The sequence below is a fragment of the Gossypium hirsutum genome, chromosome A12 (genome assembly GCF_007990345.1).
Source record: "Gossypium hirsutum isolate 1008001.06 chromosome A12, Gossypium_hirsutum_v2.1, whole genome shotgun sequence".
Taxonomy (NCBI): Eukaryota; Viridiplantae; Streptophyta; class Magnoliopsida; order Malvales; family Malvaceae; genus Gossypium; species Gossypium hirsutum.
The window spans coordinates 90,534,048-90,561,540 of NC_053435.1; the positions used below are offsets into that span (position 1 = coordinate 90,534,048).

At 28.7% G+C, this 27,493-nt stretch overlaps 2 protein-coding genes across 14 annotated transcripts; both read left to right on the forward strand.

Moving 5' to 3' along the window:
* The first annotated feature begins 17,638 nt into the window (after positions 1–17,638).
* Positions 17,639–19,424, forward strand: LOC121210975 (probable pectate lyase 5). Its single transcript, XM_041083054.1, has 4 exons — positions 17,639–17,829; positions 17,945–18,694; positions 18,790–18,928; positions 19,026–19,424. Exons 1-4 carry the CDS (start codon positions 17,714–17,716, stop codon positions 19,245–19,247), a joined length of 1,227 nt encoding a protein of 408 aa, XP_040938988.1. The 5' UTR covers positions 17,639–17,713; the 3' UTR covers positions 19,248–19,424.
* A 4,081-nt stretch (positions 19,425–23,505) lies between these two features.
* LOC107928657 (uncharacterized) lies at positions 23,506–26,398 on the forward strand. Of its 13 annotated transcripts, none has more exons than XR_001692658.2 (7): positions 23,523–23,709; positions 23,867–23,916; positions 24,700–24,802; positions 24,934–25,007; positions 25,392–25,540; positions 25,620–25,904; positions 25,986–26,398. XR_001692658.2 is itself a non-coding variant. In XM_016859914.2 (5 exons), exons 1-4 carry the CDS (start codon positions 23,639–23,641, stop codon positions 25,738–25,740), a joined length of 444 nt encoding a protein of 147 aa, XP_016715403.1. In that variant the 5' UTR covers positions 23,543–23,638; the 3' UTR covers positions 25,741–25,904; positions 25,986–26,398. The 13 variants fall into 13 exon arrangements, 1 of the variants encoding a protein (XP_016715403.1); XR_001692662.2 differs by having other exon boundaries at positions 24,966–25,015; XR_001692661.2 differs by having other exon boundaries at positions 24,966–25,007.
* Positions 26,399–27,493: the final 1,095 nt, after the last annotated feature.

Below are 27,493 nucleotides of genomic sequence, written 5' to 3' on the forward strand. Positions count from 1 at the left end.
GATAATTTTACTATAATGGCAAAAGAACGAAGAGTACAAAAGATGAAGATAAAAACTAAACCCCGAAAATTCGAAAATAAAGAACCCTCAAAACGTAAACACAAAATTCTTTAAATGTGTTATGAGTTCTAATATCTAATAGGTGTATTTTCTAAAGTTGTAAAAGAGCCTATTTATAGGCTAAATTTATAGGTCAAATAATAATAAAATAATCTAAACTAATCAGTGTTTGATTGAAACAAATAAACAGAGTTTAACTGAAAGATTAGTTCTCAAATTTGACTGAAAATAAGAGTCATATTTAACAATTATATTATTTTAAGTTCTCAAAAAACATACCTTTTTTTAATGTTACAATTTTTAGTTAAATTCCTATACTTTTAATTAGCATTTATATTAATTGACTTTTTAATTTGTATCTAAATAAATTTATCGTCCTTAAATAAATGTTAATATAAATAATTATTTGGCTCAAAATCATTAAATAATTAGTAAGTTTACGTTTTGGTCATTTAACATTAAAAAATTATAAAATAGTTTATTAAACTATTTGAAAGTTTCATCTAAGTCGTTGAACTGTTAAAATTACTGTTGAATGATCTTTTTCTTTTTCATTTGTATCATTGGTATTAATTAAAAGTTTTTTTTCTCTTTTACAGTGTAATTTTTTTCTTTATCATAAAATAATTTTAAATATCAAGAATTTACGAATCAAAATATATACAGTTTCCGTTTTTTATCTCTGATAATGACTGATAGATCGATTTGAATTTAAAATATATTCTTCTAAATGAGTATTTTCAAATAATTTGGTGAATTATTTGAAGTAAAAATTTTATTTGGATATAAACAGAAGATAAAAGATATTATTTATGTATGATTGAAGTGATATGGTTTAAAAAGTTGCATTTAGTATTTTAACAGCATTTGAGAAAAATATATAGTTTTTTCTTCAATATTTTACCTGCAGCAATTTTTATTAGTGTCAATTAGTATGATACACAATGTCTCGATTGTACTCTCTAGTGATTTCTGAATTTTTAACCGTCTTTAAAAATGATTGAAAATTGTAAACTAATAAACTTAATATTACGTCTTGTTTAATATTTTCAATGATGTAATTTATATGCATGTTTGATATTTTAAAATAAAAATAATTTGAAATAATTTTTTTTAAAAGAGTGTGAAAAACAATAAATAAATAAAAAATATATGGAAAATATTTTTAATTAATTCTATTTATTTTAATTTTATATCATCTTATAAAAATTTAAGTTTAATTTAGTTTTTATTTAGAATAAAGTAAAATATTTAAAATTAAGGATAAAATGTAAAATTTTATTTTTTATAATTTAAAAAATATATTACAATCTAATTATATTTCATAGTTAATTTTAATTAGTATATCAAATCATTTTATAATTTAAATTCAGTGGATTGATGTCAAAGAATAAATGAGAGATTTTTTTTTGTTTTATTATATGGGGAAAGAAGCATGGTTAAAAGCTCATTAACTTAAAAATCATGTGCCTGCTTCTATAAAACTTACATCACATATGCGGTAATAGATAGAGAAGAGAGAGAGCATAAATACCTGTGTATCACATATATTTGAAATTGAAGGGGTTTGTAAGAGGAAACTAAGAAATAAACACAATACCATCTTCTTCTTCTTTTTTTTTTTATGGTCAAATATATAAATAATTACTAACATTTTTTAATACTTTTATATATAATTGTATGTATTAATTATTTTTATGAATCTATTTAATTTCTATAATATTTCATTGATAATTTAATTACGAAATTAAATAATGTTGGTATATCAGCATGTAGTAAGTGAAAAATGTCTTAAAATCAGTTTAGAATGAAGGCCACGTTTGATTTACTTGATGTAAAAGAGAGTGTTGTGTTAAATAACACCAAGTTTCAAAATGATGTATGAAAGATAGAAATTATTGTTTGGTTGATGAAAATTGTGATATGTATTACTCCTCTTATCTCATGTCTGCTATGGGTTAAAAGATAACTGTTATTTATTAATATGCTAATTTACCCTTATAACCTTTTTCTTTTTTTCTTTTTACAAATATTTCATAGGTGTAGGCTTAGTTTGATTAAAAAATCCATATATATATATATGTATATGAATTTTATTTTATAATTTTATTTATGAAATTTAACTTTAAACTATATTCTTTGTAATTATATTTTTTGAATTTTAAAAATTTTAGGATAATTTGACAAAAAATTGCAAGTTTAAGGGCTAAAAAAGATGAAAAATTAAATGGAGGGCTAAAATAACATTTTTTTTTTGTAAAGTTAGAGATCCAAATAAATCATTATGCCTAAATTCTATATCTAGTAACTATATATAAATTAAGAGTTTAAATTCTATTAGATTACCCTAAAATAATAATTTAGTCGTACATTAGATAATCTTAGTTATCTATCGACTTAGTCTTGTCTGAGTTGACATCAATATTGTTGTTAATGCAAGAAAATAGAGTTCAAGCATGTTGAAACGTGTTTATTCTTCTATTTAAAAATTGAAAAGGGATTATGACCTTATGAGTTATTCTAGACCTTATATAAAAAAAATCTTAATAATCTTAATTTTTTGTGTTATTTAATTATCTTTATTTTTGTTTATTCCTCCTACATTAATTTGTTTATTCCATAATTTGGTGTTTATGATAATAAATCTATTCTTTCTTTTAAATAACAAATATTATTTTAAAGATATTTTTATCATTTTATATTTTATATAAAATTTAATAATATATATTAAATGAGATTTGAACCTAAAATATTATCATAATTTTTAATATCTTTAAATTTTTCATTTCGCTCAAAATTTCATTTATTTTTTATATTAAAATTTTATAAATACATTTATTACATAATTTTTTCCACTAAATGTGTCACTTACAAAAGTGCAATAAGATATTTTTATTTAGTTTTTTTATAAGATAATTTTGAGGATATCCTCTTAAATTAAAACGATAAATTTGATGACAACTTACTCCAATATTTATTTTGGCATTTATGATAAATTAAAAATAAATATATAATCCGATAAACTGCATTTCCACTTTTAACTTTTAACAATAATATAAAAAGTGGAAATTATGAACAAGAATATTTTAGTGATGGGCAGTCATGATTATGCTTAATAAAGTGAATGAGACTGCACTTTTCACCATTATTACTTAGATTCTGCATATCATTAAAGTAATAAAAGAGTATTCTGTAACACTATTACTATTCATCTAAATACTAAATAATAGATCCACTCATTCACGTTAACACTCCTAATTTCTACTTTAAAAATAATTAATTGTAATTTAACTGATATATATATATATTATTGTCAATTTAAAAGAATATAAATGTGAGTTGTTGAAATGCATTATTCTCTTATTTACAGATTGAGTAAAGATTATGTGTAATTTTAAATATTATATCAAAAAGAGTAAATATATAAATTTATTAAAAAAAATAACCAACTATACTTTTCTATAAAAAGTATAGATTATTTTTCATGTTTTTTTTTAAATTTTATAAAATTAAATTTATTAAAATATTTAATACTTTCACCATATTTTATAGAGAAATGTTCACACTTTTAAAACATTTACAAAATATATATGTGATAGCTTTAAAAAAAAAAGTAAATAATGGTTCATATAAAATCAAATTATAATTTTAACTATATATATGTTATATCCAGTTTTATCCATTTGAATTGGTTTTGATAAATTTTTTTAAATTAAATATTATGGTGTTTTAATTTTTTATTAAATTTAAAATAAAATATTAATATTATATTATAAAATAAAAATTATTAAAATGAAATTTGATTCAATTGAATAATTAAAATTTTCTGACTTTTTTTTCCATATGATTAAAACAAACATACTATATTTATTATCTATATCGAAAACAATTTAAATTCAATAAAAAAATGGGATCAAGCTTATTCAAATTAAATCATATTTCTATAAAAAAAAATTAGCTACTTTCTTATTATATGAACAATAAAAGAAACCACCGAACCATGTTAGATTCGATTTAGACGTGGGAATCAAACATTTAGGAAAGAGATGGGGACCTGCCTAGCCTATGGACAAACAACATTAACCAAAGGATGTGATTTATGTCCACATATAACTACAACATCAAACAAAGATTTCATCCCCTATTATCATTTTCATTTTCATTTTAAATTCGGTATTAATTAGATTTTTCTATTATTAAAATCGTTAATTTATTTATTAAATTACAAGTTAAACATTACGTGATTTAATTTAAAATGAAAAAAATAAGTACAATTTAAAAATAAAACAAAACTAAAAAAAAAAGAGAGTGAACGGTGAAAGTTTCAAAAATCTCAAAACTAATATTACACTATCAATTTTTACAATATATATTAAAACTTCATTTTAAATTATGTCATATAAGATCAGATGTATAATTTAATGGTTAAATTAATGATTTTAATAATGGAATGACTTAATTGATATAACTTGAAAATTTTAAAGATATAATTAAATATTTTAAAGTCTAAAAACTAATTTAAGTTTGAGAATGTTTGATGCAATTAAAACAAAATGTATAGTTATAGTGGATTACTTTACAATTGAAAGGTTTTCATGAAAAGAGATTCGTCATGCCCTTTCCTCATTTTGAATTTACTTTGTTTTCGGAAGAAACTCAAGTTGAAATTATTAAAGAATTTTCTGTTAGATAGGTTTAATATTTGTTTACTTATTTGAATTTTATAGTAGTTTTATTTAATTGATCTTTTTTATAAATTTTATATAATTTATGATAAATGGTAAATTATATTCCTGGTCACTTAATTATGATAATTTTTTTTAATCACTCAACTATGAAAATATTATATTTGTGAGGTTTAGATGGAATAAACGCATCTAACAACTATTTTACTTAATTTTAAAGATAAAGAAAAGTCGGAAAATGTTATGAAAACTCATTAGACAATTTTAGATTGTTGATTTTCATAAAAGGTGACACGGTCAAACAGTCGCAGGATATAAATTTCTTACTATAGTATTTTGATTCATGCTTGGTGCTTGGGAATCTTCCAAAACATTGCAAGAAAATGGGGTGAGTTTATTAGCATTGATGAAGATACAAATGCTCCAAAATCGTTCATGAAAGCTAATATCCAAATTGTGACTTCTAGCTTGCATTGGATTGAAAAGATCATCGAGTTAAAGTTGGGGAGAGTTCTTCATCATCAGGATCTTTGAAAATGACCCTATTATTCTTCCTAATTTAAGGTGTAATTGTCAACTTGAGCAGAGTACTCCTAATAAGAGCTCAGATATAAATGGCAAAGATGATTGTTCTGGCCATAGTAGGAATTTGTTATGCAAAGATAAAGATAGGTTTGAAGGGGTTATGGAGTAAACAAGGTCATGGTGCGATGAATCGATGCAGAAGAAAGACTCCGATGAAGGCCTTGACAAAATAGATGCAATCAATAAGGGACAACATACTACGAGTATGGGAGAGTGTGTAAGGGCGGCAGTGATGGAAAATGTGCAACATGATGATGTAGGAGTTTCGGGTAATCAGATGGATTCAGTTCTTGGATCGGATCAAGAACTCAATGGAACTAAGGTGATGGTGGATATAAAGGACGATAACGATATGGGCCCCTCTTCTAGTAACAGTCTTAATCAACTCGGTGAGAATGATAGACAACCTACTATTAATTTTGATATGAATCCAGTTTTGGATTGCCCAAATACTGAAGACATTAATCTTTCAACTGATAAGGATGATGGGCTGGGCTTGTCTAACAATTCAAGGACTTCTACCCAGTCTCAAGATGGATCTCATAGGAAGGGCTCTAAGAATGATATGTATTTTGGGCTAGTCCTAAATTTTTCTAAGGTATTGTTTAATGTTCTTAATGTGTGGGCCAAAATTGCTAAGGGCCTTTCTATAACAACTCGTTTTTCAGTGATACCGAAAATAATGGCTTCGAAACTCCAATTATGGTGATTTAGTTTGTAATATTTATGAGGTTAGTATAAAGTTTAATTAAATTTGGACTCTTAATTTTTCAATTGACTAGTTAATTAAGGTATAAGGACTAAATTGTAAAAGTTAATCGCTATGGATTTTTAATTAATTGGAAGACTAATTAAGCAATTAGACCACTATTATTTAGTGTAATGGTGGTGGATGAAAACAAATATCCGCTAAATCTTGTTAATTAGGCTTAAGTTAGTTTAATAAGGTTTAGTTAAATTAATTATAATTAATTATATGTTAAACCAAGTATATAAGTTAAAATTAAAAGAAAAACATAAGCTATTTTGCATGTTCATCTTCTTCCCATCGAAACTAAAAGAAAGAAACAAGGGTTTCAAGTGTTCAACATTTGACCAACAATTTGATAGGTAAATCAAGTCATTTTCTTGTAATTTTTATGTTTTCGAGATCTCGAGAGCTTAATTAGTCCTTGATGTTTCGTTTTTGCTATTTTTTCCAAGTAAGTTCATATGAAACTTACTATGTTATCTTTTTTATGTTTGAATTATATTAGAATGTCTATTAGTTTAGGTTAATTGTAATTATTAGTTTAGGTTAATTGTAATTTAATAATGTTTGCATCTAAAGGACTAAATCGTAAAGTATAAAAAATGTAGTTATTTTGAATAGATACAATGTATTGAATGAATGTGAAATTATATTATTGAATGATATTTATATGATGATATTATAAGATTTGAAATGGTACGAAAATGGTAACAGTGCCGGTGTGAACTTAGTAAACGATTAGGATACGAATGACATTTTATTGGGTCTAAATGGAAAAAGGAAATGGTTCAATCGAGAAGAATGAAAAAGGGTGTTTGATCAGGGATTAATATGATGGCTTGAGATCCAACATATGTTGCAGATTCTCTGAAGCTAGTGTTAGTAGCATCGAACTAAGCTCGTGTGAGCAACCCTGGTGTGAAACTCGTGTGAACAGCCCGAATATGTCAGCTCGTGTGAGCAAATTAGTCTCGTGTATCCGAATTCAATTTGATATAGTTCTCTGAGCGAAAACAAAAGTTAAAATGGAAGATAGATTGAATGAATGAATTATGTTTGAATGAAATTATATGTGTATGCAAATAATTCATGATAGGTTAATACATGTTATATGATGAATGTTAAACAAGTATGGAATCATGTTATAAGTTTTTATCATGTAAATGATGCAACCTTGAATGTACTTGTTGATGTGTATATGAAAGTGTCAAGGGGCTAGAACTTTAGTCTTATAATTCGTGCGGCCTTAGGCGATTCTATTGTTCCAAATACGCCTAAGTCAGTTTAACTCCCACAAAGTGAGGATTCTCACAGAATTCCTCCAAGACACCTCTTTATATAGCGAAAGCAACTCAAGCTAAAAGAAAATTCAAAAGAATAGAATAGCTACAGAAAAACAATATACGAGAGATATTTGAGTAAATGCTCTCAATTTAGTAGGCACTTTAAAAAAAATAGATAAGCAAAGATTGAAGAAGATAATAATTGTGGTATAAAGTGGGCTTATCCGTATAATAATTGTTTATATGACCACTGCATCCTTCTAAAAACTAATTAGGAAAGAAAAGTAACAATTTAAGTTTCAATCATGATATTAAGTAAACTTACTATTTGAACCTTAATATGTATAATATTTATTTTTATATCAAGTTGCAGCTGCTTTTATATATAAAATAATTAAACTAGGGGTGATTAGCTATGCTTATATGTCTCACGAGAATATAAAGGCTGATGAGAATGAGGTAGCAGGTGGTAATATAAATGGATTAGGGTTGATTCGTATTTGAATTTATATTTTGTACCTTCACACTAATATTGTTAGTTTGTATTAACGTGGCAGCACCATAATATACTTTGTGACAAACATAAATAAAAATAAAAATTTATTTAACATATATATATAAACTAATAAAAAACTATAATTTTTTCACACCATTAATAAACCAAGACAAATTTTATAAAGATACATTTGAATCTAGGCACCTATTGTTCAAATTCATTCTAGATCTATTTTTTAGCAACTTTATATATTTTTATTTTTATTTTATAAAATATCATGTAATTTATATTATTAATTTAAAATTAAAATATATAAACCTTTAAAATATATATAAATTAATAAAAATATATGTAAAATTTTACACCAATAATGAACCTAGACAAACATTTGTCTAAATCCAAATGCATGTGGACAATAATTTCTCCAAATTCATTCTAGACATGCTTTTTAGTTTTTTTATATTTACTTTATATATTATATATTATAAATTTTTTATATTTTTAAAATATTGCTTTTTATATATTTTTTTTATAAATTTATATATTTTCAAAATAATAATATAAATATGATATTTATTAAAAAATAAAAAACATAAAAGTACTAAAAATACATCTAGAATGAATCTGGACAAACCATACTTAATATTTTTTGGACCTAAATTTGTTTTTCGTCACCCAGGATGATACCTCTGCACTAACACCAATAGTTGTTGCTAATGTGGCAACCTCTCTATAACGTCCTTAACCCGACCTAGACGTTAGACCTAAATTCAAAAGATTACATTGGCCACCGAAATGGCCCGGTAAGCTGCCAGAGTTTTTAAAATAGTCATTTTAAAACATTTGTTTATCTTAGAAGAAAACTTAGCCCATTTTCAAAAAAAAAAACTCACGAGTTAACAAAAACTTGATTAAGTAAAAAAATTCCTCAAAACAGCGACTGCTTTTGAAAACTTAGTTAGTTTCTAATTTATTTATTCCTCAAATTTTAATTGAAAAACTAGCAACAAAACAGTAATATTCAATTTAGTTTTAATCAAGTAAAATCAAAATAGTTTTATGCAAAATTAATTTTAAACTCATGTTTCATCATCTTAAATTCAAATTAAATATCATGCCTGCTAAATAAACCTAAAATCAAGATCTCTTGCTACAATTCAAATAAAGTGATACATTTCCCAAGGTAACGTAAATTTTAAATAGTAAATCTAAAATACTTCTTAACAGAAATTAATTCAAGCCGAACCCTATATATGCCGAGTCTGCGTCCTCGTCCTAATCTGGTAGGTTAGTTGTAAAAATGGAAATAATGGGGAAGTGAGCTTAAGAAGCTCAGTGCAATTCCTATCATAAGTAAATCAGTGCAAATAGTAGATGACTCATACAACATAGCAATTCTGAGAACAATCACACTTATATAGTGATTCAGAGTATAGATTCTTTAGATCAACACATCAATATCATAATTTTCAGATTTCACAATTTATGTATGCACATGCTAATGAATGGTGATGCAGTTTCAATTTATCAGAATAAATCCTACCCAACTCCGCTACACACTGTAGTGGGAGTTCCCCAAAACTCATCTACCTTTACACCATGTTGTGGATGAACCACTGATCATTGCAAATGAACTATTAACGTTAAAATATTGATGAATGAGCCATCCATTAGTGCAGATAAAAGTTGCTAATACGTTGCGAATGAACCACTAGTCGTGCAGATAAATGCCGACTAAATACGTTATGGATAAACCACTTGTCGTGCATATAAATTGCTGACTAAAATATGTTGTGGATGAACCACTTGTCATGTAGATAAAATCTATTAATATGTTATGGATAAACCACTTGTCGTGCAAATAAAAGCTGCTAATAAGTTATGGATGAACCACTGGTCGTGCAGATAAACTGTCGACTAAAAGACGTTATGGCTGAACCACTGGTCATGCAGTTAAACTGCCAACTAAAATACGTTGTGGATGAATCACTAGTCGTGCAGACAAACTGCCGACTACTTCCTCCGTTCACATCATCCGACCCCATACAATGTAACATGACATGTTTATAACAAATCAATACGATAGCAATAACATGCTTATAGTAAGTCGATACAACATCAATTATCATGCTTATAATAGACCAATATGGTAGCAGCAAACATGCTTGTAACAAGTTGATACAGTAGCAATTAACATGCTTATAACTGATCAATACGGTAGCAATTATCATGCTTATAATAAATCAATACAGTAGCAATAAACATGCTTGTGACAAGTCAATACAATAGCAATTAGCATGCTTATAACATATCAATACAGTGGTAGGGGTGAGCAAAATTCGATTCGACTCAAAAAAATTAAAAAAAAACTCAAATTTCGAGTTAAACGAATCGAGTTATTCGAGTCAACTCAATTTTTTTCGAATTTCGAGTTCGAATCGAGTTGAGTTTTCAAATTCGAATAACTCGAATAATTCGAATAATTCGAATATCAAACTATAATATTTTATATTTTTACCCCAAACTCTCAAACCTTTTGACTTTTCTATCAAAACTTTTACTCCTTCCCACTTTCCCTCCAAAACTTTTACTCTCCTCCTATCCCAACCCCCCAATCTACCCAAAATCCATTTCTCACCAAAATTTTACTCTCCCATTTACTTTTTCTCAAAATCTTACTCCCAAAAACCCTCAAAACTTTTTATTTTTCCCCAAAATTTTTACTTCCTCCCACTTTTCCCCTAAAACTTTTACACCCTTCCCATCCCCCTCTCCCCCAATTTTTTTTAATATTTTCCCTCCAAAATTTTACCCTCCCATTTGCTTTCTCTCAAACTTTTATTCCCCAAAACTTTTTATTTTCCTTCTAAACTTTTACTTCTCACTCTTTACTTTCAAATAAAAAATCAAAATTATCCAAAAAATATCACTAAACATAAATAATAATAATTTTATTTATATATACTATTTATATTATTAAATTAAATTTCACATTTTATATTATTTATATTATTGAATTGTTTAGTCATATTGAATATTTATATTAAAATTGGATTATTAATTATGCCATAAAATATTCGTGCTAAAATTTTATATTGGTAACAATTTCACATTTTATATTTAAAATAACTTTTATTAAAAAATCACATTTTTACATTTAATATGTTTTTTAATTCTAAAATACATAGTGGCAAGAATTTGAAGATAATTGAAACAACTAAGCAAGCAAAGAAGCTAACCCGTATATAAAAGATTAATAAATAAATTATGAGATGATGAAAGTTAATAAAAAATTTGATTAAGGTGGACAAATTTTATTATGATAGGTGACAGTGGTTACAAGGACCCAAAATTATTTTTTAAAATTTAACTCGAACAAATATATTCGATTCGATTCGATTCGAATTCCATCTCACTCGACTCGATTCGAGAAAATTTAAAATCAAATTAGGATGATAAAATATGATTCATCAACTCGATTAACTCGAAATTTTTTCATTCGATTCGATTTGATCCGATCGAACACTCACCCTTATACAGTGGTAATAAACATGATTGTGTCAAGTCGATACAATATCAATTAACATGCTTATAACAGACCATTACAATAGCATTAAACTTGCTTTTATCATGTATTTGGTTTAATGGTAGCAGTAGAAAGGTATAACATGCAATCAGTATCACTGTGGCATGAAAAACATTATCAGTTCATTAGAAATATAGTGACAGTAAGCATGTAACAATCACATATCATGCATATACAATTGTAACAGCCCAATTTTAGTTAAATCAGAATAGTGGTTTTAGAACCACAAATCTGAGGTCGTAAAATTATTTTAATATTATTTTTAGTGTTTATAGCATGTGAATTTATAATTTTGAAAATTTCGTGAGCTAATTTTATCGTTTAATAGCTCAATTTGAGAAAAAGGACTTAATAGCGTAAAATGCAAAAGTTGCATTCTATTTATTAAAGGTGTCTATTTGCTATGGCTTATTAAATGTGAAGTCCTTATGTTGTAAATAGACCATTGATAGTGGGAATGGACATAAATGGTCTTATATTTGATGTTTTAAAATGGTTTTAACTAAGGTTAAATTGGTAATATAGTTATTAATGTTATTATTAATAAAAGAAAACCAAATTTGGCTTCATTATCACCATATTCCACAGAAAATAAAAAGAAAAGAAAAATTAAAGCTCATTTAGGGTTTGGAACTTGTGTGGCTTAATTGAGGTATGTTTTGAGCTCGGTTTTTGTTGATTTCTATATTTTTGTAATCGTTGCTTCGTGTTTTAGCTAGCCCATACTCTAATTTTTGAATTGGTTGATGATTTTGGAAGTTTCCATTGATGAATTCATGTGATTTATGATGTTTGATGATGAATTATGAAAGCTTGGCGTTTAATATACGTGTTTTGTAAAGTGATTTTGAGTAAAAATGCATATTAGGTATTAAATTGAGAAAAGTGTAAATTGAGGGTTAAATTGTGAAATAAATGAAAGTTTTGGGCTGTTAGGGGTCCCTAGGAAATTCGGCTAGCATGTAATTGAATTTAATTGTGTGAATTTTGTGTATTTTTGAAATAGGGATTAAATTGTAAGAAATGTGAAAGTTTAGGGTCAAAGTGAAAATTGGCTTAAATATATGTTTATGGATGAAATTGAAAGATTGGCAAGAACAAAATACTCTACTAATTGACTAGTTTCATCGTTTTTATGTTTGAGGTAAGTTTGTACGTGTTAGACATTGTTACAGTTATGTTTTAAATGCTTTAATATTGAATCAACTATACATATGAGACGATGGTTGTGTACGATGATGAATCGACTATGTTTGGCACTTAGTGTGCGATTCGAGATAGCTTTGGCTATATAAAGCACTTAGTGTGCGAATTGGAATAGCTTCAGATATATGTGGCACTAAGTGTGCGATACTAAGATATTTTCAATTTAATGTGATGGCACTAAGTGTGCAATATCGTTATAGCTTCGGCTAATCATTTATGCACTAAGTGTGTGAGTTCTTTGAGTATGGAAAGATTTCCAGATGGTTTAACGTATTGAACAATGAGGTGAAACTGAAATAAATAAATACGGGAAAGTACAAGTACGTACGATACCTATGTGGTAGTTGATACTATGTGTATGAAGCTTGATGGATTTGTATATATATGATATATGGTCATGGATTAGAATCAAATGATGATATGAGACTTATTAAGTGTTTATTAATTGATAATTTTATATATTATAAACTATTGAATATATATTTAGTACGAACTTACTAAGCAATGAAGCTTACTATGTGTTATTTGTCTATGTTTTATAGAATAACAAAGCTAACTCGGACTCGGGGATCGTTGGGAAACGTCATCACACTATCGATCATTTCTTTAGTACTTTTGAAGCCTTGTATATATGGTATATGGCATGTATAGGCTTGTGTCACTATGGTACATTTTGTGTTATGGAATTATAGCCATGTGATTTGGCTTGTATATGATAAAGTTGTGGAATGTGAATTTTGCTTATATAATGTGTTTATATATGCTAAGTGGTGTGAATGGTATGCCTTGTGAGTTTGGCATAGTATGGTATGAGATTAAGGTAATGAATTAGTGTTATTTTGATATTGGTGTTAGCTATTTTGATGGATGTATTAATGCTTGAGGAATGATATATTTTGGTATGATTTATGGATGATGAATTGCTATATTTTGAAGCATAAAATAGATGGTAAGTTAATGATGAAATGCATATAGAATTTAAGGTTGTGGCATATTATTGTAGCATGATTTTGGTTGTGAATTTGAGTAGTGAAATTGCTGACTATGAAATGGCATGAAATGTGTGTGAATTGGTATGTTTGGCTGCCTATATATGTATTGAAATGATAACATGTTGATGGCTAGGTGTGCATGAGAAAGGGGTGGCAAATTGGCTTTACAAATGGCCTATTTTTTTCCACACGGGCAGAGACACAGGCATGCGTCTCAGCCATGTGTGACACACGGTCATGTTACACGGCCATGTGTCCCCTGGGGTATCCTTTCGAATTAAGGCAGTATACCATATAGTTTTGACATGGCCTAGACACACGGGCATGTCTAGTGGCCGTGTGAGACACACGGGCTGGCACATGGGCGTGTGGCCAGCCGTGTGACCGAAGTCAGTAACCTCCCTAGTTTTTCCATGGCCATGGCACACGGGCATGTCTCTGGCCGTGTGGTACAAGTCAGTATGTATGCCCTATTTTTATACGGCTTGCGTCACAGGCGTATTTTGCGGCCGTGTGAAGCACACGGGCGTGTGACCCTTAAATCAAAGAAAATTTTCTATGTTTCCTAAAGTTTGCAAATGTTATCGGTTTAGTCCCGAACCATTTCTAAGCATGTTTTAAGGTCTTATAAAGCTTTTAAGGGACATTGTGCATGATTTGTATGGACTTTGATTATGAATGTATAAATGTATACGAATGAGGTGTGTTATCCGGTAATGCTTCATAACCCTATTCCGACGTCGGATACGGGTTAGGGGTGTTACAACAATAATAATTAAACCAATCAGATCATGGGTTCCAATATTATTTATATTATCAGAGACTCCATTAAATGAAATAAAATACTAAAAATAGTTTAGGGACTATTCATGGACTAAATAAACAATTCATAAAATTCTAGGAAGAATTGTAAAATAGAGGTCACACAGCCGTATGGCCAGGCCATATAACAGACTGTGGTCGTGTGGAAATTGTTAAAATTACCCTATAAGAGGGACACAACCGTGTAGAAGGCCATGTGGTTCACAAACTAGCCTAGAGTTTGCAGAGGCACATGGTCGTTTGGTCCACATGCTTATGTGGGAGACCGTGTAACCCTAAACCTACACAGAGTTTACCCCGATTCACTTGGGAAAGAACACACACCTTTCATTAGAAGTGATTGAAATTTCTCACGTCTGATTCTAATCTGTTTCACCTAAATTTGGTCATTCATACGACATTCACACATAAATTATCAGTTGATTTCAAGATTTGACAAGATTAACAAAAGATTTGGCAAGAGCCGTAAATGATTGATTAATCGAATGTAAGATTAGTGTCAAATAGCAATATTATGAAAATTCAGAATCTAAACATCGGAAACGAGATGTACTTACTGATTCTTGGCAAAGGTAGGGATGTTATTGACAGCAATTATAAAAATCGATAAAAAGAACAATCGACTGTAGTATGATTTGATTTGGGAAAACAAAGTAATTATCACAATCAGGATGAAAATATGATGTAAAGAAGAATAAAATAAATAGAGAATAAATAGAAATATGGAGAGCAAATTCTATTAGGATTTGAGAAGAGGCAATATGAAAATATAGTTAGGAAAAAAAGAGAAAAAAAATGGTAGAATTCTAATTCTATCGGAATTTTGAAAAGGGGCAAGATATGAATTCTAATTACGAAATAATTGGTTAAATTTTTAGGGTTTACATACCATAAGGACGTCATGTGTAATTTTCCCAAGTTTTGCTGAACTTAAAATTAAAATGAAAGGGGAAAGGAAGAGGAGGTTTGAACCTTGGCTTCAAGGAGTACTAACGCTTTAATCATTAAGTAATTACAAAATATAAATGGAAGGAAATGGCTAGTTCTTAACCATTGGACTATCACCTATTTGTTATTAAATCTTAACTTCTGATTGTATATATTTTGGATGTGGCTTTTACTCTATATTTGTTAAAAAGAAAAGGAGATGAAATGGGAGGAAGCGAGCCAGAAATTGAGTTCACAAGGGAGGAAGCAAGCTTTTAACCATTAGTTCTTAACCATTGGACTATCACCTATTTGTTATTAAATCTTAACTTCTTATTTATTTATTACTATTAATCCCTTATATTTTGAAGCGTGACACTCTCAATATGCATGTGGAAAACATAAAAAATAAAATAAAATAAAATAAAAATTTTAAAATATATAAATGAATAAAAAGTATCATTTTTTTCATATCATGAATAACCCAAATAAATTATTGTTTAAATACATCTAAATTTGGACACCTATTTGCCTAAATTCATTCCAGATGTATTTTTTAGCAAGTTTATATATTTTAAATTTTTTTTATAAAATATCATATTATTTATATTATTTTTTTTTGAAATTAAAAAATATATAAAATTTTAAAATATATAAATTAATAAAAAAAGGTTTTTCATCAAGAATGAACGTAGACATAGGTTGTCTAGATTTAGATGCATCTGGACAACCATTTGTCTAGATTCATCATTGACATGCTTTTAGTTATTTTATATGTTTACATTTTTTTCCAGGAATTTTTAAATTTTTATTAAAATTTATATATTTATATATTTTGCAAAATATTATAGGATTTTTATATATTTTAATTGTATATTTTTTTCATAAATTTATATTTTATATTTTATATATGTTTCAAAATAATAATAACTTAAAAGATGATATTTTATTAAAAATAAAAAATATATAAATTTATTAAAAAAACATTTAGAATGTGTTTATATTACTTTTTTTTAATTTATATATTTTTTAAAAAAATATTTTTTTAATTTATGTTTATGATATGACAAAATAAAAAAGCTTCTGTGTGTCATTACCAAGTTGATTATCAATGCTACGTGCACATAAATTAACAAGTGTGGAGGCAATGTGAGGAGTATAATATGCTAGAAACCACAGTTGAAATAATTTAAACATTTCGTGCGATTTGAAATTAGAGTAATAAGTAGTGAATAATGATGATGGACGATTAAACCTGATTCCACGGCCCTTAATGATGATTGCAAGAAAAATGGATTTTTGATGGACATAAAAGACTAAAGTTACCTTGATGGTGAAACAAATTGTCCTTCACTTTTCATCTTTTGATGTTAGAAAATATGAACGACAATAACCTCAATTTAGAGAGCAGTGTCGGTAGTGCATGGAAAGATTTGTTTTGGTTTTTGGTTTACTTTTTCAAAAGAAATAATAAATAATTATGAAGGTTAGCAACGAAAATTAATATTTTTGAGATTTTGTGTGTTTTTAACCTTTATTATAAATATAGATAATAAAATATTTTTAAAATGTCAATATTTGATATATTAACAGTACATTTTTTTAAACAATTCATAAGTTATAAATTTGTTTTGTATCTTATTTTTTAATTTTTTTTACTGTAAAAAATTACGAATAAAATTAGGGGTGGATAAATATATATAGGAGTCTAATAAAATATTCAAAAATATATATATGACAATTTTTTAAGACTAGAATAAAAAAAAGTACACTTCTATTGTATCAAATATTAACCCTTTTACTATATTTTATTTACACTTGTCATCAACTCAATTTTAATTATGAAAAATTTAATAATATATCAAATATTTTTCGAATTAAATTTTATAAAAAAATTCGCGAAACTAAAATGATTAATATTATTTTTAATAAATAAGTTTATGGAATGTTTTGGTTTCAACAGTTTCACTAAGATGACATTTATATGAATTTAATCTTAAATTTTATTAAGTTGTAGTGATACCAAAATATAAGAAGTTGAATAGTAGTAAACGCTTAAAAGATTCCGGTTAGCTAATAATTAAGATAAAGTAGTTGTGTCAAAAAAAGATAAAGTAGTCAACAGTAGCGTACACCAATGATTACTTACCTTTACGGAATAGGTTTATATTAACTATTTGTTTATATCCATGCTGCAATATTTTCACTTATAATAACCCTCGTCTTTCGCTCGATTTCTCAAAATTTTCCACATCTTTCCTCCTTTTTTTTTTCTCTTAATTTACCCACGCACCTACTTCAGCAGAGAAAAGACCTAAAAATGCCAATTCCATTCTCCCTCATCCTCCTCATCATGTTGCCTCTCCTGCAGGCTCCCACCTCCATTTTCTCCTCCCCACTTCAACACCCCGAGCATATAGTCCAACAAGTCAATGAGTGCGTATATTGAAGAGATTAGGGATGCAAATTCCCAAATTTATAATTACCTTTTAATAAAAAAATGTGTCTCATATTTTCTCCTTAACATATACGTAATGTTTGATATATGCAGGAGCATCATGAATGGTACCATAGCTAGGAGGAACCTGGGATTTCTGTCCTGTGGAACCGGCAACCCCATTGATGACTGCTGGCGGTGCGACCCTCAATGGGAAAAGAATCGTCAGAGGCTAGCTGATTGTGCCATTGGGTTCGGTAAACATGCCATCGGCGGCAAACATGGAAAAATATACGTTGTGACGGACCCCAGTGACCGTGACCCTATAAACCCCAAACCTGGGACTCTTAGGCATGCTGCTATCCAGGTCCAACCTTTATGGATCGTTTTTGCTCATGACATGGTGATTAAATTGAAGCAAGAATTGCTGATGAACTCCTTTAAGACCATCGACGGCCGAGGCGCCAACGTTCACATTGCCGGCGGACCATGCATTACTATACAGTACGTGAGCAATATTATAATTCATGGGATTAGCATACATGATTGCAAGAGAGGAGGGAATGCTTATGTGAGGGACTCTCCTAGCCATTATGGTTGGAGAACTATATCGGACGGTGATGCGGTGTCGATATTTGGAGGCAGCCATGTTTGGGTGGACCACTGCTCGTTGTCAAATTGCACCGATGGGCTGGTCGATGCCATCCAAGGATCCACAGCCATCACCATTTCTAACAATTATATGACCCATCATAATAAGGTCATGCTCCTGGGCCATAGCGATTCTTACAAGCAGGACAAGAACATGCAAGTCACCATTGCCTTCAACCACTTTGGAGAACGGCTTGTGCAAAGAATGCCTAGGTAAGATAGAGTCGAATTAATATTAGCCTTAATCTAGTAAATTACTTTTTGGCTTTGGATAATAAATTGGGTTTCAAATTTCAACTTGTATACAGATGCAGGCATGGGTACTTTCATGTGGTGAACAATGATTACACGCACTGGGAAATGTATGCAATTGGTGGTAGTGCTGATCCTACAATCAACAGCCAGGGCAATAGATTTGTTGCACCAGATAATGTGAACAGCAAAGAGGTTAGACTTGGGACAAATGGCTGATAGAGAATAGAAAATGATAATTAAGTAGGGTTTAACCCAAAGTTTATACGTGCATGCTACAAATGAATTACAGGTGACAAAACACGAGGATGCGCCGCAAAGTAAATGGAAGGAATGGAATTGGAGGTCAGAAGGGGATCTGATGCTGAATGGAGCATTCTTCACTGCATCAGGCAAAGGAACCTCGTCTAGTTACGCCAAGGCGTCGAGCCTGGGTGCCAGACCATCCTCACTGGTGAACTCGCTCACGGCAGGAGCCGGTGCACTCGTTTGCAAGAAGGGGTCCCGTTGCTAGCTAGACATTCCAAGGGTAATAGTGGTGGGCTAATATTAGCAATAAAAAAGGGTGGAATTAAGTAATTTACATATTGAATGTTCAATTGAATCAATGAAATGTGTCGTCATTGTACGTAAAAATTGTCTCCTTTTTAACGACTTACTGTAGTTTTGCTCTGTCTGTTGGTTCTCCTTCTTCACAGTTGCAAGCTTGGGGGTAAGAACTTGGTTTCCTTAAAAATAATTTTTTGGGTATTTTAAAAGTTAATTAATACATTAAATATAAAAGCAGTAATTTGATTTGTAATTTTAATAAACCGAATAAAATTGCTATTGTAAAAAGAAAAAAAAGAAAAGAAAAGAATTGTCGCTCCATGCTACTAACTTACCTTTCGAGTTCGACCTAAACCAATTTACAAGACGCATAATGTTATAGCTACTGTGTCCGACAATTCCAGACATGGATCCAGACGCCATAAATGATACCACCTGGCTCCGGTCACTACCATCTTAAATCTTAACCATACATAGCAAATGAGAGATGAGTATTTGAATTTTTTTTATCGATTTTAGTAATTAAAAAAATTTTCTAAATAACATTTTTAACTAAAGTTAAAATTGCTATTGTTTACTGAATCTTTTTCTTTTAGTTTATATTTTTAATATGGAATATATTGCATTTTGGTTTTCATTATAATCATATTTTTTTTACATTCATATATTACTTCAAAGAGATAAATTACTCTAAAAAAATTTATTCTGAATAAGAATGGCAATTAAGTTTTTTCTTTTTTTGTAATTTTTATTTATCTATATATATTTTTAATAAAATATTTGGAGCCATCCATTTCTGATCAAACTTTTACTATATCAAGAGTAAAACTTTTAGTACCCCACCATCACTACTAAGCTTGAATTGAATAAATCTTTTTAACTTGCTTTTCCTTTATAATATTAGTCAATTATTTTTAAGTTAAAATTTTGTTTTTAAATATATTTTTATAAGTTTTCATAATTTTACTTATAATTTTAAAGTTAGATTATTTTTACAATTTTAAAAAATCTCAAACTATTCCTTTTAAATTCAAAGTAGTGATGAACTGTTTTTTAAACGTTCATCCAAACTTTCAATACAATATATTATTTTAATAAATTTTAAATATTTTCACCATCATTATAAATTTTATGTATTTATAAGATTTGATAAAAGAATTATTTAGAGAAAACCCTTATTTTCTTTTTTATTACTAATACTTTTTTTCTTTCAGAATTTTTCTTTCAATAAAATAATTCAAACTTAATTATAATATCAATCATAAAATTAATCTTTTACAAAATTATAATATATTTTAATTGATATATAAAATTTAATCTGTACATCGTCAAATAAAAAAAATTAGTATATATTATTATTATATTACAAGGTCTCAAGTTCACAGTTGAAGTGGGCAGCCTAACTTTTCTACCACATCGATTATTCATATGTTAAATTAATTGATATTGTTTTAAAATGATGTGACTAGTTAAAAAATAATACTTATCGTGCAAAAAATTATTTAATTAATTTTTTTTAGTCTAATTTTTTTTTTGATAAACATCACTATTATATTTTTTTATTTAATAAAAAAAATATTATGTCATTTATGAGAATCTTTTAATTTACAAATAAATTAATAAAATAAAATGATACATACTTTATTCATTTTAAGAAATTAAAAAGTTAATTTTAATCGCACATTAACTAGAAAACAGTCTCATAGTTCACACTTACCCCATAAATAAGTGTCAATTAATTTCTTCATTATTTTCATAAACTCTTTAGAGTATCTTCATTTGAAGATATTCATAAGAGAGGGCATGTAAAACCCCGCTACTTGACCCGATCATTGGGTCCAAGCCACAAGATGTTACATTTGTTGCCGGAGCAACTACAATCATATATATTCAATTTCACTCCATTAAATATTTAAGTAAAACTAACATGTGCATAATATGATATATAATCATTTTTGGGTCTTACACGAACTTACGAAAGCCCTTTTGCTAACCTGAGAGCGAAATAGAACTAAATTGTAAAGATTTTAATGTACCGAGTTGTTCTCGCAACTTTGGTGGTTCCTCTCCGCGATGCAATATGCTGACTTGATTCGTCACGACATTGAGAGTATGTCATTACAACATAACTCTCTGTATAATCTCGTTGCAACATTGAGAGGACGTCATCTCGACATGACAGACTGTTTCCTAGGATCCAATTTAGTACATGTTGGAATCACCTGAAATAACACTTAAACGTTTAATTACAACACATTCAAAAACATACCAAGTATATTCAAACCAAAATATGCCAAAATGGTACTTCAAGTGAACACTAATAAACCAAATTCCAAAACCGACCATTTATGATGCAAAATCGGCTTAAACCTTAGGTGCATGTCATATAATAAGCAAAAGAGAACTTTACAAACATTGCTAAGTCGAGGATCTCCGACTAGATGTTGGATTTACTTCTCAAAATCTTGGGATTTACCTAAACTTGTGCATAGAGAAAACAAACAGTAGTTGAGCAATAAACTCAATGGTATTTCCATGATTCAAGCCAATACAAAACAAGTTTAAAACCATTGCACACAATCAAACCTAGTGAAATTTATAATCAAGTCTCATATAGTTTCATGCCAAATACTTTCATTACCATTAACATGCATATGATCTTTACATTCCAATTCACTAATGTGTACCCAAGCTTACCATTTCTCATTCATTTCATAATAACTTAATCAATTCATATTATCATGTATAGGCACATATATTTATTCAACCATTTCTGAGCCTATTGACTCATTATTTCTCAATCGGTCCCCAAGGCTCGTTTTCAGCTCATTTCATTTCATATATTATATAGTCGCATCATGTTTTTAAAACCTTAGTTGCTCGACAACAATGATTTTCACAATTTGATTATTTTGTCACCCTAAACTGCCCGAAAACAATGAATTTATATGTACAGGTTACCACCCCAGGTTGTCCGAAAACGATAGTTTCCAATCAATAACCTGACTCTATGGCATGCCAATTATATCTAGTCTAGTCCAAACAACTAATAAGGTAACCGGTTTCCAATTTAGTTATATATTCCAATTCATGATTCATCATTTTCAATTCATCGATATTTCATCATTTCAACTCATCATAACACGTTTCAACACAATTTTATACCAATGATCATGTATTGATCAATCATACTATTTTTTTATTGTATTCAATTTCAATTTCAATCTTAGCAATTCAATTCAAATGAACATTCTCGACTCACCTCAATGCCATAAAATGAAAAATAACATGAATATACAATAATTAAATTGATCTTGAATCATAGAAATACAAATCAAAAGCTTGTGTCACTCATCATTGACTCTCGCCTTTCCTTTCTCTCTCGATGACTCGGTATCGTCTTTAGCTACATACAATCACAAAACATACACATTTTCAATTTTTCATCCAATTTACATTCAATTAAAAAGATAAATATATTTTTAAATTTATTCAATTTAGTCCCTAAACCCGAGACAAGCATAACTTTCAATCTTAAGTTTCAGACTAAAATTCGATTTCACATATATTTATTAGGGACCTTTTACTTTCTATTCTATTTAAATTTTATAAAAAAATTTCATTTTATTCAATTTGGTCCCTAATATACGAAACTTATAATTAAGCTTTACAATTTAGTCTTTTTCATAATATAAGCTTAATTTCTAACAATTTCACACCTAATTCATTCAATTCTCAACAATGAAAACTTTAACAAACTTTAACGATTTTACAAATTGGTATATGAGTAGCTAAATGAAACTCTCATGATTCAATTTTCATAAAAATGAAAAAAACAATTACCAAGGACTTACATAAAATTGAATGGTCGAATGTATGAAAACCTCAAGCTTTCTCCTTTTCTTTTTTTTTTCTTTGGTTTGGACGGTTGATGAAGATGATAAAATCTTTATCTTTCTTTCCACTTTGTTTAATATATATACCTTAATTAACATAGTTTAAATCTTAATTAATTAAGTTAGTTGGCTTTAACCATATTTATTTTATTCTTAACTAATCTTAGTGGAAAACATCATCAATCTCCACTATCTCATAATTATAATTTGGTCTATTAACTCTTTTAGTCCTTGGGATAATTACTAATTAAGTTTTTAAGTCTTTTCCTAATTAAAAGTCTATAGCCATAAACTTTTACAATTTAGTGTCTAAGCTTTAATTAACCAAAATTTCAGTTAAATTACCTAACTGAATTTCAATTCATCTATTCGCTAACTTCATAAATATCCCTTTCTCCGTTTGGAAGCCAGGAAAATATTTTCCGAAAAATATTTTCCTGATTTTACAGTGTTTGGAAGCATGAAAATTTTCCAAGAGACGGGTATCGATTTTTTTTCTGTAAGACATTTTCCATCTCCTTCTTCGTCCAGGTAAAACTCCTTCTCCTTCTCCTTCTTCCATTCTTCATCTTCTTATTATTTCTCCTCTTTTTCCTTAGTCCGTCCCATATCTCCCATTTTTCTCCAATTATTATCTTTATTCATCCATTATTCTCTCTTTGTGTCTATGCTTTTGTTCTTCTCATAGTCTTCTCAGTGTTGTCTAAATGGCGTCTTTGAGCTTCTTTTTCCCTTCTGGTAAGTCTTTTTGGACTGGGTTCTTTGAATGGATCCTTGTAGATGACTTGATTTTCAATATTATCTTTCAGTTTTTCTTCATTTTCTAATATGGGTTTTCTTTATTAATTCATTGAATTGATATTTTGATATTCTATTTGTTGGTTCTTCTTATTATTTTCTGATGTGGGTTTTTTTTCTTTTTTATTCCCTGCTAATTTTCTGATTTGGGTTTTTTTTAATCGGCTGTTTTTGATTGCTTTGTTTATTGTATCATGTTATTTATTGAATTGATTATCATGTTTTTTATTGTGTTATGATTCTTGGACGTAATTATTAATGACTAGTAGCTTAAATCAATTTTCTATATAGCTTAGAATAATTCCAGAATATGAAGTTATCTGTCGTTGCTTTCTTTACAAGGCAATGCTCTATTTTCTTTTAGTAGAATTAGAAAGGTACTCTGTGTAGTTGACAAGAAGCAACTGGATCACTTGTCAATAAAGTGCGATATCCTCATCGCTACTTATTTTCTTTGAGTTTGACTCTGGATAATTATAAATAATTGTTAATGCTGTGATTGATATTTCGATCTTGTTGATAATCTCATGAGTCATGACTGTTATAAATTGAAAATTCTTCTTATTGGTCTTTAATGTAGCAGTTTAGGTAGTTTAACTCTTGTAGCAGTTTATGACCTTTCTTACTTTGATGTCTCCCCCTTTTTTTTTTTCTGGTATGACTAAAGGTCTTTGATTTTGGAATTTTACACATGGAAAAGTAAATTCTGGCATTATTTGGCAGATACGGTTCAGTGATTGAGCATTTTCAGAGAAGAGAGGGGTTGAAAGAGATGATAAAAGGAGTAATTTTTTATTCAGGATCAGCTGACCCTTTAAATCCTAAGGTTCTTATTTATGATGTTCTTAATGTTCTTAGACTTATTTATGATGTTCTTAATGTTCTTAGACGATTGATTACAGTTCACAGTAAGCTTTTAAGTTTTGAAATGAATGTTTTATATCAAATTATAAACAGAGTTCTTTAGCTTATGCTGCTCATGGAACTAGGTCTGGAGACTTGCATACGGCATAAACTACTAGCAACTTCAGGTGAAATTGTAATTGTCTTCTCTACAAAGCTGTCATTAATATTGTTGCTGTGACCACCTCATGTTTAATGTTTTACATTATAATATGCATAAAGCAAATTGAATTTGTTCAAAACTCCATAAAAAGTGGATACTTAGACTATTTTTTTCTTGTCATCTTTAATGTTTTTGAGCAAGGTTCAAAATTTCAATAAAATGCAGCCCAATTTTAGATTTTTACTTTCCTGTGGTATCTATATTTTGAATCTTTATGTATTAGCTTATGTTTCCTAGTAAAAGCAAATCCAATATCCCATAAAAAAATAATACATCTAAAAATTACTCTGGGGATGACTGCCTTGATGTGGTCCTTTTAGTGGAAATGATAACTTATTACTATGTTTAGGTTATCACTATTTGTATCAGTGGTACCGTTCAGTCGAAAGTGAGCATTTTCCAGATCCTAGTGGTTTTCGTTCTCGTATGGAGCAATGGACATTTGGCCTCTCTCCAGCATGTATCAAGTATCTCATGTCCGCATTTGATGTTCCAGAGGTAAGAAACGTCTCCTCTAAGAAATACAGATACCATGTCCCAGTTGAACTCTATTGATGAATTGCATAAACATTACCAGGTTATGGCTGTCACCCGAAGCAATATTTGCAAGAATGGAATACAGGCGCTGTCCCGAAGGGGTGCTGTCATATATTATGCTTCAGTCTTCCTTTACTTCTGAGTTTTCTCGACTCCTATGATTTCTTTGGTGTTCGGAAGCTACTTGTATATCTGCATTAACTGGTTTCATCTACACTTTGACGAGGCATTCTCTTCTCTCAGAATTTCTAATTACAAGTCATTCACACGATTCCACATCAATCGTGATGGTGATCTTGAAGTTTTCACTCTTGCAGTCGATAAGGTAAGAAACCTAGAGTGATTCACTAGCAACGATCCTTTTCTTCATGGTTTGAATGTATACATTAATCCCTTTGAGATGCAGGTTCCAAGGGAATGGATGTTGGATTCTGATTGGGATATGGAGTAGAAGCAGCCACAACAGTTGAGCCATAGGAGACATACCCTAGCAAATAGAGTGCAGCAGCAAGGCAGCAGGATTCAATGAATACAGTCACGGTGGTTGACCATTTTGTTATGAGACAAAATGAGAAACCTGATTTTGTATCAAGTAATGGATCAGTTAGTCGCTGATCTTTGTTGTAACATCATTCTAATTTCTTAAATATAGGCAGCAATGAAGGGAATGTATATACGTCAAATTTCATAGTTGTTTAGATGGACTAACATCATTCAAATGTTAAATGTTAATGCAGCTAATAGTGGTTTTTCACAGCCATATCATGCTTTGTAGTTGAGGGATTTTTAAATGGAAGCTTAAAATTGAGCTTTTGCTTAGAATTATCTAAAATAATTATAGCTGTAGTGAGGGAAAGTGGTTTAATTTGAGGTTTTTTTTAAATGTTTTTTTTAGAAGTTATAATCCATTTATAGTGGATTAGATCAAAAACAAATCTTTCTACTATTCAATTAATGGATTAATATATATATTCTTAAATATATATTTGTTTAATTTAAAACAGTTTTTATGAAATATTTTCAGGAAATCTGCCAAACAACAGAAAATATTTTACACAGATTCATCCAAACACCAAAAAAGTAAATCATTTTTCAGAAATCATTTTTCGGAAAATATTTTACTGGCAAACAAATTGAGCCTAATATTTACAGACTTGATTTACAGAAATGGGATTTGGAAACCTCATTTTTTAACACAATTAGAAATCGAATCATTATAGGGCTTATAATTTAAAGCTATTTATATATTATTAAATGAAAGAGAAAAATAATAATATTTTTGTTTATTTGGAAATTCCTAACCTTTGAAAATAAGATTTTGTGGTAATTTGCCATGGTGGTGATTTAAATTAATACAGTACTTAAAATTTTCAAATGAATAATGATTTCATTAGATTACAAATTTTGCAAATGAACGGTGATTTCAATATAGTGCGATTTCAATATAGTGCTAAGTATTAAAATTTTGCAGCAATGTAGTAACCAATGCAATACCATAATGATTCTAATGCAATTCTAGGATTTTGTAAAGATTTTGCAACCAATACAATATTAAAATTTTGTAGCAATCAATACAATATTTTATAGTAACCAATATAGTAGTAACATGGTGATTCCAATACAATACGAAGCTTTTGTAAATGCAAATGCAAATGAATAGTGATTCCAATACAATTACCATGGTGATTCCAGCACTATACTAAGATTTTGCAACCAATACAGTTACCATGGTGATTCCAATACAATACTAAGATTTTGCAAATGAATGGTGATTTCAATCCAATGCACTTAACCACCAAAAAGTTAAGATTTTAATAACTCACCTTGTTGGTGAATCCAATACAGTACTAAGATTTTGCAAATGAGGGAAATTTCAATATAGTGCAAACTAAGGTTTTGCAAATGAATGGTGAT

Bases quoted from the DNA above. Each gene is read 5' to 3' on its own strand.
- LOC121210975 (XM_041083054.1), top strand. From the start codon at position 17,714: ATGCCAATTCCATTCTCCCTCATCCTCCTCATCATGTTGCCTCTCCTG. The intron at 17,830-17,944 runs GTGCGTATATTG...TGATATATGCAG, and splicing joins ATAGTCCAACAAGTCAATGA to GAGCATCATGAATGGTACCA. The intron at 18,929-19,025 runs GTTAGACTTGGG...AATGAATTACAG, and splicing joins ATAATGTGAACAGCAAAGAG to GTGACAAAACACGAGGATGC.
- LOC107928657 (XM_016859914.2), top strand. From the start codon at position 23,639: ATGAAAATTTTCCAAGAGACGGGTATCGATTTTTTTTCTGTAAGACAT. The intron at 24,803-25,391 runs GTTCTTATTTAT...TACTATGTTTAG, and splicing joins CTGACCCTTTAAATCCTAAG to GTTATCACTATTTGTATCAG. The intron at 25,541-25,619 runs GTAAGAAACGTC...AAACATTACCAG, and splicing joins CCGCATTTGATGTTCCAGAG to GTTATGGCTGTCACCCGAAG.